This window comes from Neospora caninum, chromosome XI (assembly GCF_000208865.1).
Source record: "Neospora caninum Liverpool complete genome, chromosome XI".
Classification (NCBI taxonomy): domain Eukaryota; phylum Apicomplexa; class Conoidasida; order Eucoccidiorida; family Sarcocystidae; genus Neospora; species Neospora caninum.
This window is the reverse complement of record NC_018397.1, coordinates 941,065-956,075: the sequence shown is the minus strand read 5'-3', so window position 1 is coordinate 956,075 and position 15,011 is coordinate 941,065. Positions and strand designations below refer to the sequence as shown.

General features: G+C 57.6%; 2 protein-coding genes across 2 annotated transcripts; both read left to right on the top strand.

Annotated features, from left to right (window-relative positions):
* Nucleotides 1-531: 531 nt before the first annotated feature.
* On the top strand, nucleotides 532-2,946 carry NCLIV_054310 (hypothetical protein; the record flags this gene model as incomplete). Its single annotated transcript, XM_003884983.1, has 1 exon — nucleotides 532-2,946. One exon carries the CDS (start codon nucleotides 532-534, stop codon nucleotides 2,944-2,946), a length of 2,415 nt encoding a protein of 804 aa, XP_003885032.1.
* A 3,249-nt stretch (nucleotides 2,947-6,195) lies between these two features.
* On the top strand, nucleotides 6,196-13,654 carry NCLIV_054300 (hypothetical protein; the record flags this gene model as incomplete). The annotated part of the gene is made up of 13 exons (XM_003884982.1): nucleotides 6,196-6,234; nucleotides 7,152-7,357; nucleotides 7,858-7,948; nucleotides 8,339-8,492; nucleotides 9,085-9,158; nucleotides 9,360-9,404; nucleotides 9,935-10,043; nucleotides 10,637-10,793; nucleotides 11,155-11,593; nucleotides 12,041-12,133; nucleotides 12,686-12,764; nucleotides 13,025-13,101; nucleotides 13,538-13,654. The coding sequence occupies 13 exons, from the start codon at nucleotides 6,196-6,198 to the stop codon at nucleotides 13,652-13,654; spliced, it is 1,680 nt and encodes a 559-aa protein (XP_003885031.1).
* Nucleotides 13,655-15,011: the final 1,357 nt, after the last annotated feature.

Below are 15,011 nucleotides of genomic sequence, written 5' to 3'. Positions count from 1 at the left end.
CTCCTGGAACTCGCTGCTCAGTGGAGTAAAATTATTCCGCTTGTTTGTCCGCGTGGCCTTTTGCCTGGAGAGAAAATGAAATGTTTCTTGAGTCCTCAGTTCCCCGAAGGCAAGAAAGTGTCGAACTCTGAGCCATGTCCTTTTAAGCATGTATATGATTTTATCGATAGCAAGTTGTCCACTGCCGTCAAAAGAAGGGGAACCGTTCTGTGTCCCGGTGCGTATGTGGCCGCTGTTTATGCATCGTGTTGGGCGATTTCCACGTGGTTTCTGAACCCCTCAAAAGCTAGGCGTATTTTCTCGGTGGTGCTTTCTCTGTAGCGGTGGCGTCGTGTGAATGATCCCGCGCCTCAGCTCGCCAGAGTCTCTTTTTCTCACGAGAACGCGTCATGTCCCCCTGACTAGGAGCGTGGATGCTCCATCTGTGCGGCGCGTGATTGATTCGTCCGGAAGACTCCGCCGCGTCTGCGCGCGTCCTGGCAGGCAAGCGGAGCGAAATCGTTCTTCGCCGGTCTTTTTTCTCGTGTCACGATGCCAGCAGCCGCCTTGAACACGTTTAGGGACGAGACTGCGAATGCGGCCCTGTTGTCTTCCTCAAATCCCTTTGCACAGTCGGCGACGTATCCTTCAACATGCGCGTCAGACGCACACTTCCCACCTCCACGGGGCCTAATGGAGACTGTTCCGCCCCTATTGGGCAGCGCGGGGCCCTCACAGAATCCTGCAGACGAAGCAGCGAGAGCGTCGCAGAAAATATGCCGGAGCTATTTGTTCGGCCAGCTGGCCAATGTGACGAAGGCTGCAGTGTGGTGGTCCATGTTTGGAACGTTGATGATATCGATTGTGGGAAGTGACAATGCGGTGGGAATCACGCGGTCTGCGTTCAACCTGGCCCTTGTCTTGGTGTCTCCACTTGCAGGAGCCGTGGCCGAACGTGCAAGCATTCGACGGCTCCTAGCGACGACAACGGTTACGCGTCTTCTGATTTGGAGCGCCGCAGTTCCGGCCGCGTGGATTTTTTTCAAGAACGACTTGGACCGCCCTGACCTGTTTCTCGTCTGTCTCGTAGTCCTTATGTTTTGTGACGGCGTGCAAGTCGCGTTTGCCAATGTTGTCGACATCGACTGCGGGGGACTCGACACACTGAGTGCACAGTACAGCCTCCCCATTGACGACAGCTTGAGGAACAAGCTAAATGGGTGCCACCAGGTGGTGTTTGACCTCTCCTTCATTCTTTTCACGCCCCCCATTGCCTTTGGAGTGTACGTACTGTCGCAGCACCTGGGCCACCTGCTCCCGGAACCGTGGCTGCCGTACCTGGGTCAGGACCCCGGTGTCTTCTCTCTCGTCTCCAGTATGAGCTTCGTCTTTTGCGTCTTGTCGGCAGTCTCTCTCGGCTGTTACCTTTTCGGCTTGCCCCGCAGAAACGCGGCGCACCTTTCCTACGGTGAGGGCGGGAGCAGCGACGAAAGCTGCTACGAGGGCAGCGCGGGCCAAGCGGGTTCCGGGCGACGGCGGCAAGAAGGCGGAGTTGCCAGTCGGGAAAACGGCCTTCTGGATACAGTCGACAACTATAGTGAAACAAGTGAAACGCAGACAGATCTCTCTAGCGCCCATACCCTGTCCCTTTTCCAGGAGACGGTCAGCCGTCTGGAGGACGTTCGAGACGGCTTCTTGATTGTTCTGAAGGAAAGAGAGTTAGGCTGGCGCCTCGTGTTTCTCGCCTTCGAAACCGCGCTGGAGGACTCCATGGTCTCGGTCGTGATTCCCGAACTCGCTCTGCGGTGCTACGCGACAACCTTCGCCATGCTGCATGCTGGCGGACCGGTGCCCCACGAGGCGGCGATTCGCGCCCCGACTTCGACTCCCGTTTTCGGGCACGGCCTGTCGGATGAATTCAACGTGAACGGGAGTTCCACTGTCTCTGCCTCGGTCCTGTCTCCGTCCTCCTCCGCCTTCTACTTCCCGTCTGCGGAAGCCCTTTCTGTCGCGTCCTTCTCTTCTCTGGCCAGCTGGCCGCTCTCGCTTTTCTCTTTGCCCCTCGACTTTGCGTTCTCGACGACGGAGTTGCCTCTGGACGGCTCTCCCAACCGCGCGTACGCGAATCTCTGGGCAGTCGCCATCATCGCGGTCGGCAAGATCGGCGGGTGTCTTGCGGGGTTCTACATGAACAGAAAGTGGGTTCCGCCTGCCTCGTACAGCCGGGACTCGGCGTACTGCCGCCTCTTTTGGTGCGTGCTCGCGTCGTCCCTGTCGGTGGCGCTTCTTCCTCTCTCACATTTTCTGTTCCTCCACCACCTCGCTCCCGCGTGGGTGTGCGCAGCCCTCGTCTTCCTGTCGGCGTTCTCCTTCTTCCTTTTCTCCACTGCACCGAAAATCGGCTTCGCCACCCTGCTCCAGGGTCTCGTCTCTTCCCAGCAAGTCGCATGCAAAGTCTTCGGCTTTGTCGGAACGTTCGTGACTGTGACCGATGCCTTGGTGATTGCATGCATCAACCTCATTTTCACGGCCTTCCCTGCGGCGAACTTCTTCGCCGCGCTCCTCTGCGTCTCGGGAATCTACCTCGTCCACGGACTCATCGAAGCCTTCATCGGCCCACTCCTCATCCTGGAGCCGCCGGCGTCGAGACTTGGACGGACTGAAGGACGAGCCGGAGTGGGCGATCCGCGCTTCCTCTCCGCTCGCGGACGAGAATGCGTCTCGGGGACGACCGCGACTGGAGTGGGAGAGGCAGACGGCGTCATCTTGGACTCCTCAGGTTGGCCTTCGTCGTCCTCGCGACCGAGTGGAAGGGGAGGCCAAGAACTTCTCTCTGCGTACCGAGGCGAAGACGGAGACTCCGGCGTGTACTGGACAAGAGAAATGGGCTCTTCCACCGGTGTGGGGAACCAGTACCCGCTCGCAGCTGATCAACACCAGCGGGGAAGGAGTACGGGCCGAGGATAAAGACACAGATTGAAGGCAGTTTTTCGTGGTGTGCGCCAACCAAATGAAGACCGCGTTGACGTCGCTGGGGACAAGCGACCCGGCCAGGTCAGAAATGAAGGTATAGAGAGGAAATTTACGGAGGGTCCTCCCTCTCTTTTCTGGTTTGCTTTTGAAACGGGGAGACCTGGGATCGCGCGTGCGCGAGTGAAAGAGACAGCGAAGAGATCAACGATGGTGTCGACACGGGAGACTTCCAGCAGGCCGACGAGGATGTTCACTCGTCCTTGACCAGTACGAAAAAGCCGCACAGACAGTCGGGTATTCGTGCGTAGAAACAATGGCGGGTAGGACTAGTGTTTCAAGAGTACGTGGCTGAAAACGAACCGACCGCGGGAGACTGAGAGATCAGCCGCAGCGGTGGGTTCCCGACAAGCCTTTCGGGTGAAGCTTTCCGTTCCCGCGCGCCGAGAGAGTGTGCGAGGGGGGACTGTACGTACACGTCTTCTGTTTCGCTTCGCCAGCTTGGTCTGGCATGCCTTCGGTTGGGAACCGGCCTGTGCGCACGGCTTGGTTGACGAGTCTGGGCTGAAACACCGGCGGAAACGGCCTTTTTTGTGGCTGTCGTTCTGGCGAAGGATTTTCGATCGCTTGCAAGCAGGCTGTGGGCGCTCACAGCTTCACGTGCCGTGGCCAGTGCACCACGCAAAAAGCCCCGCAGTCTGGGTGAGCCACGTTCACTTCCACCAGGGGTCTGCATGGTGTAATGCCAGGGGGAAGACAGGCAGGCGTTTGTACGGTCGGGAGTGAGCGGAGCTGGCCGGTGGTGAAATTCGCGAAGCTTCCGTTGGTTCCTGTTCCGCGGTGCGTCCTTGTCCGCATTTCGGTGCCACGACTCGGTCGAACACGATTTTTTCAGTTTGTCTCTGTAACTCGTGCAGTGACGGAGCCCGCAAGCTCCCTTGAATGCTGCTTGAATGCTTCACTTCTTCCACATCCACTCGGGAGACGCAGCACCAATTGGGAAACCGACGGCCGGATGCCAGACCCTGACGGGACGCGAACACGCTCGCTCCGGGCCAACTCCTAAACGAGATTACCACGAGTTTTGGTCCGGCGTTCAGCCGACTTGCGTGCGCTGAGAGCGACCTCCCTGGTCGATGGCTGCTGAAGAGCATACGCGCGAGTTTTGTTCGCAGTTCTCGCGGTATACTGCAGGCGTCCCTGGAGACGAAACTGTTCTTTCCGGGCTGTCACGACGGGGTTTTTCAAATCCTCCTCGGTGGGATTCAGGAGCGTCCGAATCCGGCATGGCCTCGCCACAACGAGGAGGAAGACTCGCCAAACAAACATATCAGCAGTCATGCAGTGACTCGGACCACGCACAGTACTCGGCAGTTGCATCACGTGCGAAAGAGAAGGGGTTTCGAGTAGCCAGCTGGAGGAGCGGCGAGTGGCGACAAAGTGTTGTGTTATCGCCTATCAGAGCATCTGAAGTGCCCCGCTCGATGCTTCATTCCTCAAGGTATTCGCGGCGTCGTATCTAGTGCAGCCATCTGCAAATCATCGATTCCGATGTCCAAGGAACCAGTGGTTATCCAACACAAGCAAACGCGCGGCCACACACAGCTTCCGTAGCTGCCGTGCCTACGGACATTCGACATTTAGCTAGTGGTGCGTCGTTTCTCGCCGGTGATCCATTGCGCAAACTGTTCCGTGGGCTGCATTAAACGAAACTTTGCCCCGTTAAAGAATTTTTCCGGTTCTTGGCGCTGCCTCAAGCGGCAACCAGTCCGGAGGTGGCCATGTGCGAACGTGTCTGCACAGCATTCGACGCGTTTTCAAAATCCAGCGTCGGGCCGTGGCCACGTACGGGGTGTGGCAGCAGTTTAAGATCTGGACACCGATTCTTCATGTCAAGAGTGCCCCCACGCGTGCAGTCGTCAAGGCTGTGAGATTTTGTGGTTCGACAGGGGGAAGTGGTACACACGTCTACACACTGAAGGCAGCTGGGCTTCTTGCGAATCACGATCCAGAGGGGTAAGGATGACATCCCCAGTGCAAACACGGGCCATCGGTCTCGACTTGTTGCCAGTGTGAAGCCCGAATGACAGCGAAACAGCGAGGATTTCAAAGAGGAGCATTTCTTACGTTAGACAGATGCGGTTGACTCGGTGTACACATCGAGACACCTCAAGCCTGATCGACACTGGTGCATCATCACTTTCGCATGTCGGAAATAATGTAGCAATAAGGTGTCTCAAACGTTAGAAGCAAACGATGACCAGCTGCTGTGCTGTGCTCAGTGGCGGCACGTGGTACTGTCCAGGATTTTGGATCCTCCTGGCTCACTGGCGGCTCCTTGATCCTTGAGCCATGCCTGGGTAACGCCTCCCGCTGAGGTAGGAGGGAATAGTTCGAAACGCATAAATAATTCCCGCACACTTGGCGAGAAGCGGATTTTTAGTCCTGGTTTTCCGCGCCGGTGACATGGCCAAACGCGTCGGAGCCTCGAGCCTCCCGAACTTTGACCCGCGGGAAGAGGCTTCTGGCAAAAGAATGACTCTCTTGCCAGACTCACAGGATGACAATGGCCCCATAAAGCTTGATTTCGCCAGTTTCGCTATGACTGTCGACTTCATCTCTATTCTTTCCGCAGCGAAACTGGAGGGAATCGGCCTGCGCATGCAGCACCTTTCGACCACGCGTCCGAGCGCAGTAACGCTATTGCGCTGTTCACACAGAGAGGACCGGAACAAACACGATCAATGAGGCGTCGAGGTGTGTCTTTTTTCACTTGGTAGCGTTTTTGTCTTGATTTGAACCAGTTGGAGAGTCGAGGGCCGAACACGGTGTTCGCAGTGCATGCCGAGCGCATGCTCACACGCCTCGGCAAAAGTTGCAGCGTTCGTGTGTAGATACACCCGGAATCGTTTGCCAACCACAAAACCCCCGTGAGGGCCCATTCCTCGATTGTGCCATAAATTTTTGTTGCTCCTTGCGTCCTGAGTTGCATTCCATTCCACTTTGAAGGCATCCCCCGCCTCAAATCACTCTGTAGACCCCGAAAGTGGTGACATCCAAGGTCAACAGGCCATAGACATCCGCGTTTGTCGCGGCAAGCCCGCGGGCGCAGCCACCACGAGGTAGAGATCCGCGGGCTGTTTTCCGACGCGTTCTGTTTCCTTGCCGAAGGAGGGGGGCTTTTCGTGCCTGAGTTTCCAGGGAAACCTAGGATTCCGAAACTTACTGCCAAGTGCCCCTTCAGCCATGGACGGCTGGAGAGCAGGCGCGCCTTGCATCTTCACGGTGCGCGGCAGCGCCCGACGAAGGCTCGCTGCAGAGATTCAGTTTCTTTTGCAAGATGCCGTGGTCACCTTTGACTTTTTCAGGGCTCCGAGAAATCCAGACACCACCTGTCGGTGCTCCCGAGAGCCTGCGGAGCACCAGGAAAGCAGCCTTCGGGCGCCGGCTCGGTTTTCTTTGGCAAGTTGTTCAAGACAGCAGAAGCAAAGTCCTGGAGAAACCCCGAATGCTACTGCTTGGACCTCCTCGCTGCCATCGCGCGTGACGGGCGGGATTTCTGTGTCTGGGAATCGATGCGCGTCCGCCACGCCCGTCTTCCGCGACCGTCCACGACAGAGACCGACCAAACCGCTAAAGACACTCGCACAGCGTCCTGCTGAGACGCCCTCGTGTACGTTTCCTTTTTCACAGTCCTGCGGTGGTTTCCGCCCCCGCTTCATTACCGTGGGGAAACTTCCGACCCTTACGGGAGTTCTCACCCGCATTAGGGCATCAAGGAGACACTGTGTGAGGTGTTGCAGCCACACAGGGAAAGGAGTTGAACAGAGCTGCTGAAGAGATGAAACTCGCTATGGACACAAACGGCATTTGTAGGGGCGGTATTCTTGTTTAGGACGAGACCGGAACGATTTCTTCCCGTTGCTCAAAGACCGTTCCCTTGTCTCCCTTTTCCGTCCCCAGGTACCTCGGAGGTATGCAGCACGCGACTGCCGTTCAAGGCGCACCCACCGCGGACTGTTGCATGCACGCCCCAGTGCCGAGATCTGTTTGCTTCACATGTCATTCGAAGGGGGTTTTCCAGTCTCCCTGATGGAAAGCGATGGCTCGTTTCCTGCCGCGAATCGCCTCTCTGTGCTGGACCTGAGCTGGGTTCGAGCAGTGCAGGGGTGTCGTCGCTTTCGCGTCTCACCGCGGTACAGGCGCTCCGGCGCAGCTTTGCCACGCGCGTCTCGAGATCGCCTTCGTTCACGAGTGCGGAATGCGGAGACGAGAAAGGTTCAGCGACCCCTGTTAGCGGATCAGACTCCGCGCCGGTGTCTCTCGACAGTCGAAGAGGCGACCGAGTCGTCGTGGATGCTGCGCCGCCCGGCGCCGTCTCGTACGAGACACTCGCAGGGATTCCCTGGTGAGACCGGAGGCGCGTCTGTGGGCGAGGCAGACTGCAAGGCCTCTCACTTTCTCACATGCTCTCCCGTGTTCTGGCGTTTGCCCCACCTGGCTGAAGCCTGTTTCAGCGAAAATGTGCACGGAACGGGCCGCATTCACACCCTTACACTCGTCGCGTCTCTTGCCTAGTTTTCTTTAGGAATGCCTGGAGGCCATCATGTGTGTTTGCTGCTCGCGAGGGCCTACTCGGTGGTTGGTACATGGGTAGGGTGTTGTCTAGCTTTGAAGAGTGTATATGGATATAGTATCACATCCATGCGACCAGAAAAAAACGCTTGCAGCGGCTGCCCGTATCAGTCTAGGCTCTGCTGGGCATTTTCGTTCTCTATGTGCCCTTCATCGTCTTCAATCACCTAGACATCCTTTTTATTCCTGTGATCTAAAACGGTTTACTCTTCACTGGGTCATGCCTTTCGGATGGGAGCCGCCTCTCGGTGGCGTGTGCACTGCTGGCTGCAGGATGAGTCGAGGCCGCCTGTGCACCGTGCTTGAGGAAGTGGCTGAGCGCGGGCCGTACGATGTAACGACTTGGAATAAGCTGTTGTGTAGAGTAAGCGAAAGAACGGAGAAATGGAACCCTGGAGACGCTGTGGCCGACTTTGTGCGTAGCGCACGTCGATCTTACGGGGGTTCTCAAAGAAGCAAAAGCTCTGCCGCATCCTTCATTCTCAATGCATTCCTTCGGTCATCGCCATCGCGAGTGCGCTATCTGAAGCACTGCAGAGTCGCCAGTCGGTTTTGCTTTTGGGGGGAAAGTGCTGTTTCTCTTGACACGGAATCTGCGTGTTGGTGATCACCCCCGCATCCCGCAGGGATGCGGGTTCTTTGCGGCCTCCAGAGTCGCCCGGCGATTCTGCGGCTTCGCGCGCCTCTGTATATTTGGGCGTCCACGCCCCTCTCCGCTCAGCTGTGCACTTCGTGCGCTTTGCATTCGTGTCAGGCAGAGGCAATAAGCGCGTCGTTGTCTGTTCGCGATATCGGACGCCTAGTCGTCGGCATGGCGAAGGTGAAGTACTACCACCCGAGCCTTCTTCGCAAATTTTCGTTGCTGGCCCGTCGCCACATACACGAGGCTGACGCGTTTGCTTGTGCCGGTGAGTCGCGCTCATTCCGCATTTCTGATGGGTTAACTCGGCTCTGTCCTGTCGTAGGACGCGCGTTTCAAATAGCCAAGACCGTTTCTGCTCTGAGCCGACTGTGGACGGAGGCCTCGTCTGCATGCGTGTCGCTCACTCCCAGTCCCTTATGTTCTCTATTTTCCGCGGAAGAGTCTTGCTCCAAATACACGCGGCCGCTTCGGGCGCACCTGGAATCGCGAAACGTTTCTCTTTACGGGCGAGCCGCGGACGGACTCTCGTCCCATCTCGAGCAAGAATGAAAGACAGGTGGTCCTCCTCTCTTTTCGGCACTTGCTTTGTTGCCCGCCTGACACATGATTCATCGCGGCGCCTCTGGAGTCTCACGGGCTGCCGCTGACGCGTCGAGTACTGGGAGAGGCTCTTTTTCTAAGGTGGTGTCTCCTCTGAACCGCAGCGCGAGTCGGGCCTTCACAACTTCAAAAAAATTGCCGAATGGATGGTCAAGCTCCGATGAAGCCATGCCGTTGCGTGCAACATCCCTGGTTTCCCTATCCCTCCCCTCATCGCTCTCCCTGTTCCTTGCTGTCTCCCTTAAACACACACGCAGGAATTCTTCACAGCTACAGCACTTTGAACTACTTCGATGCGAAACTTTTCGAGGCTGTCAGCAAGCATCTCCAGGTAGGGTAAACGTAGGCTGATCCGAAGTCTCGAGGCGGCCATGGAAGTCGTCACCCGCGACTCGCGCTTGCAAGGCACACCGCAAGGGACACTCTGTGTCTCCGAGAGAAGTAGCTTCGCCTCCCGGACGGTGGGGCAGATAACTGAAGACAGCTGTCCCCTTTGTGCGATGCTGCGACCTCTCGATGCCTGCGTGTGCAGAAACGTGAAGTGATGGACGGCTGCAAACTTTTCCCGCTTTCGTTGGTACGCTGGAGACAAGCTGTCCGTTGCGGGTGGGCCTTCGGGCCTCTTTCCGACGGCGCCCTTCCTCGCCTGACACTCCGCAGCCTGCCGACCCGAGCTGCGCTGACCGTCGGCCTCGAAAAGCGTTGGATCATATCGTCCCTCTCGTCTATACATTGCAAACTACAAAAGGGATGTTTAGCTGGGAAGTTAGCGTCTAAAATATATAACCGAGTATCAACTTAGATGCGCAGATGGACATAATTAAACCTTGTACGGTTTTGCGCGTGGAAAGGTCCATACGCTCCACCCCTCATCCAGCGTCTTGGTTTTGGATACGCCCAACTGCCAGGCGGCGGCTGCTCCATGCCACGGGTCTTGCGGGATGGTTGTGCACCGCGCGTCTAGTGGACACTCTTTCGTGTGTTGCGAGCTCTCTGCGCCTGGTGCTCATGGCGAGCTCAGGGAAGACGGTTTTGTCAACACCCGGCGACGCGGGGACACGGGGAACATCGCGACGGGCGTCTGTGATCGGTTTGTGCATGCTGTAGGCGCTGTCCGCATGCGTACGCGAGCAGTTTGTGGACAGGCGCCTGTTTCTCGCGGCCGGCGAGCGCCTGTCGGAGCTCCTGCCTGAATGCAAATCGAACGATCAGCAGAGTAAGTGCGCGAAACGCCTGCATCCGGTTGTGAGAGCCCCGACCTCAGCTTTATAGAGGCGGCGAAAGAGTCTACAGCGACGAAGCGAGAGAGACGTCAGAGCGTTGGACTGTATCCTAGGGGACCACGACGCAAGGAGCGGGTCCGTGCGCCGCGTCGTGTGGAGCACGCAAAAGGGTCGAGAGTCTCTAGCGAGGCGCTGAGTCCTTGTTGCGGATGGAAACCTGAAAATTTCGGCAAGTCGCCTTTCAGCACGGAAGCAGCTGTGGCAGACTTCTTGAAATCCCAGACGCGGGAAGCCGCAGCGGTGTGTCGGAGGGTCCGTCGCGCATGCGCCACTGCGGCAGAGGCAGTTAACAAAGAAAACGGGAAACGTTTGAAGCCCCCGGAAACGCAGAAGCTCCTGTTGCCGCAGGGGATGCACTCTAGGTTCCTGCGCTGTACAGACACCGCAGCGCTCAAGGGGAGTCCGCGAAAACGGTCAGCCGCTTCACCCCAGGCGTGAAACGAAAGAAGGGAAGAGGCTGCAGCCTGCTGTCAGGCCGCGTTCGTTGCGTAGTTTTGTCCTCGTTTGCGTTTTCGCGGGCCTTCAGGCGTCGCGCTGATCCTCAACTGCCTTGCGCGTCTCTTCAATCTGCAGCAGCAGCCGAAGGCCCCGAGTCCGGCGAGCCGCGACGCTCCCGCCGAACCCGTGGAGACTCAGCCCGTTCCTCCCGCAGAGTCCCGAACTGACGGACAGCAACTTGATCTGTGAGGCCAGTTCACGACGTTCGCTGGCCGCCTGCGTTCGTCTTTCCGCGAGAAGGCGGTGCGAGTCTTTTGATGCCTCGAACGAGAAGTCCAGGGCGTGCCGTGAAGTCTTTGTTCTGAAGGCGTCACAGTTGTCAGTTCGAGCAGAGTGCAGACTCGATTGCCACATGCTGTCCGTCGACGTCGTGTTCCACGCGGCTCGGTTTCACAGCGTCGATTCTCGAAAGGGCCTTTCCGCGCATCGAGGCGAGACGTCTCACCTGCAGCGCGTGCGGGGTTAGGCAGATGCCTGCGGTGGCTGGAAGGCGTCGTCAGTGTGGTTCTGCGGCTTGGTGCGCCCGTTTCGGTGTGTCTGTCTCAGGAAAGAACTTCTTGGAAAGATTGCCTCTTCGCTCCCGCGTCTCCTGCCGACCATGAACCTCCAGTCACTCACCCTGGTGCTGAATGCCTTCTCGCGGCTGAGATCGCTCTACGCTGTGCCGGTGCGCTCTTTCAGCAGGCCTGCAGATGGCCCCGTCTGTCGGCCGTGCCAAGGCCAGACCATGACACAGACAGCGGTCTATGTCCCCATATCTCATCTGCCGCGCAGCCCCAGACGGCAAACGCATGCAAAGCTTCCGTGGCCGAGGCCAGCGTATCCGCGGGCAGGACGGCAACTGGAGGAGCCGCCAAAGTGCGCCTCTGGCGTGCTCGATGTTCTCATGTTTTCTTTGTCGCATGTGTGTGCGCTGCACTGTCCGACCCTGCAGCCGGCGGTTGCGGTGTTGACGTGTGAGACCATCGTGCCACGCGCAAATAAAGTAAGTGAACAGCTTAGCCTCGCGTGTTCAGAGAGCGGCATCCACTTCATTCGCGAAGAGGAGGGCTGAGAAGCCAGCAGCCCTGGCGGTGTCGCAGGGATGGCTTCGTGCATAGGCCGCTCACCTGCGCTCTCTCGATATGCGGCCCAGATACAGAAGAAACAGCCCGACTCCAGTTCGTATCCTCGGTCCTTTGGCCGTCGCCGTGTAGGCGGCGACTCGCGCTGGTGTCGCCGAGCCAGTTGTCGTCTGGAAAGGCGTGGCGGTTGATCATCTTTTGGGCAAGGACAACATTTTGGTTCTGTTCGAACCGGTGGCTCTTCCGCTCGCGTTCACTCTCTCTCTCGTGGTGATCGCCAGTGCCGCGTTCCACCTTTTCTTGTCGACAGTCGTGTTACGGGACGGCGTCCACAGGCCCCGGTCCCCACTCCGTGTGTGTCTGTGCAGCTCACGGCGCTCCAAGCAGTTACAGTTCTAAACGCTCTTGTGAAGTTGCGACTCGGCGGCGAAACCGACCTCTTGGAGGCAGTCCTTCAACAGGTGGGTTGTGGAGAAGTTTCGTAGCCGACCCTGAGCCTCCCTCTACGAGAACGAGCCCGCCAAGACGCGCGTCTTCATAATTTCAACCTTGATTCGCTGGGGATCGCCTCTCTTTCTCGTCCCGAGTGAACGCGGTGTGACCGCTTCTCTCCACTCTTGGTGTGGGCGTGGTCTCTCTTGCGTGGTCCCGTCGAACGGGCCGTGTGTGCCTCGCGAGTTTTCCCCCAGAAAAAGCTTGTAAATAATCCTGTCTCAGAGAGTATGACTCCCAGTACGATTCCGGCCCCACCACCTCGATAGCGGCAGCTACCGCTTGCCTCGCGACTTCGCCAAAGCGCGGTGCATGCGTTTGTGAGGTGACTTGGAATTTTCGGTTTGGTGGAGAAGCGGCTCGGGAGGCCATAGAAGAAACAAGACACGAGAGCACGAAAGCACGCCCTCTCCTGACTCTCCCGATTTGATCCGCCGAGGTATGCGTCGCCTGCTTCGGCAGCTTTGGCTCGGGCGGGGTCTCTGGATCAAGGCGCCGCACCGTTCTCGGCTTCTGTGCAGGTGCGGGAGCGCGCACACCATCTAACTCCGCAAGGCGTATGCCTGACAGTAAAGGCTCTTTCAGTTTTGCGCTTGAAAGGTACGCGCATGCGTTTGCGGCGCTTCACGACAGTTCAGCAGCGTTGCCGTGAGACACCCAGTGAGGGAATGACGGGGGGTTTGTCAGAAAAAGGCGGTGGACCGAGGAAAGGATCAGGAAGTTGAGAGGGGAACATCTTACGCACAACGGCCCTCACAGCGTCAGGCAGGAACTGTGTTTTGTTGCGCGCCTCTCCGGCGGATAAGAGGGGAGAGCGTCCACTCCAAAGGTTCGGCGGGCTGTCGGTTTCTTGCATGCAGATCAAAAGCTTGAGGAAGAGCTGGAGAGACAAGTCTGCCTGACATACCACCATTTTTCCACGGCGGAAGTGGCGTCGGTAAGGACCGCGCTGCCGTAGCGACGACGGTTTTTGCGCGCCGCCCGAAATTCAGCTTTTCTACCCCTTCCGCCCTGGGTTGACACGGCACCTCCGGAAAGCCACGCGCATATCAACGCACGCGGTAGCAGACCAAAGACGCTCGCGTCAGACGCATGCCTGAGCGCCGTCGACAAGCAGGGAAGCGGCGCGTCTGCAGTCTGCCAGTAAACAAATGCTGGGAGCTTTTGCGCCTGACAAAACGAAGAGAAAGGGGCTCCGTGTAGGCGCGGAAGCGCCGTGGCACAGGGCTGTCGGAGAATTAGTGTTTGATCCACCTGTTTTTTTAACAAGATTGATGCTTCGAGTGCCGCTCTCAGTATATCGCAACCGCTGAACGGTCGATGCGCTGTCAGTTGGCGTCGTGATATGATGTGAGAGTGCTTTTTTCCTGCAGCTTCGAGCGGCCTGCCAACGCTGGGCGCATGTGCCTCCCAGCTTGGAGCGCCTTCTCAAAGAGGGTCGTGGTGCAGAGGCAGATGCAGAGAAGCCTTGTCCCGACCTCGAGACCTAGCCCACGCGACTGTGGAGCGTTTGTTCGATCGTATTTTAATGAGAAGAAGCGTCGCAACCGGTCTCCGGTGTGAATCTCTCAGTCGCATCTCCCGGCATCCGGGAAATGTGTTTTCCAGGGGATCCTGCCGTTCAACGACGAAAACCCGTACACATAGGACCAGCCCTTTGCGGTGGACAACTGCAGCGTTTTGTGAAGAGTGGACGATCCGCCGTGGCGCGGCATGCGGCGCAGACGGGGTGGCTGCATGCATCTGTGCAACTGAATTCACTCTGTGCCTCGACTGCTTCACGAGCCGTCTGCCGGCTTGTGGCGTCCTTAGCTATGCCCGTCCAGTGTTTTTCGTGCTGTCCTCGGCGCGGAAGAATCAAAGACATGAGCCAGCCGGCGACCGCAAGCGACGTCTTGCCAGACACAGTTTCGCAGCGTCCGTTTGCAGTCCATCGAACCCGATGTTCCTTTGGCATTCCCGAGTGCGCATGCAAGTATTCGGACTCGCATACCTCGAAACACTTGACGTGTCGTCGTGCCACTCGAGTTAAAGAGGCGACACACACTCCTCGCTGCCTTGTGTGCGACGAAACGGTGCAGAGATCAAGTGTAACTCAAACGCATGCACATGTCGCTTTTTGTCGAAGGGAGAGGCCAGAAAAAAGTCTGCAGTCTCCTTTCTGAAGAGTAGCTTCTACGGTGCACGATCACACCTTGGCTCTGCAAATGCGCTTCAGCACCCGCATAGGGTTCGACTGCCTTGCACGTGTAAGTTGCTCTCGCTCCACTGGGCGGCCCACAACACTACCTACACCGCGACTTTCGCTTTGTCTTCCGAACAGGAAACAAACGCATCCTGCTCGTCACTCGTTCTTGCATCCGCAACCCTGCAATCGGGCGCGCCTCTACCGCCGGGGCGGCTCCAGAAAAGCAGGAGAAACCGTTCACGCAGACGACACTCACACAATTCTCACAGCTGAGAAGTATGCACACAGCCGTCACTCACTTTCGCTCTTTCCTGCCGCCTGAAATCTCTTCGACTAGCTTTCGTAGAACACAAGACGCCGCCGGCTGTGGCCTGAAAAGCGGCTGTCTGTAAATACAGGGAAAATCGTGCGAGATGCGGCGTTCCGTCTCTCGACGTCCGTCCTGCTCCCGGGCCAGCGTGAAAACTGAAACACCTTGCTCCTGTGTCGAAAAACGCCGAAGGGAATCTGCGTCATACACCCAGCATCTAGAGTACTGACAGGTTCTTTCTCTGTGGCGGTGTGCGCGCCAAACTTCCGCCTCGTAGGCACGAGTAAGCCTGAAGGTGCCGAAAAGCAACGGCTAAAGGGTGAAGAACTGATATTTTCCAGACAACTGA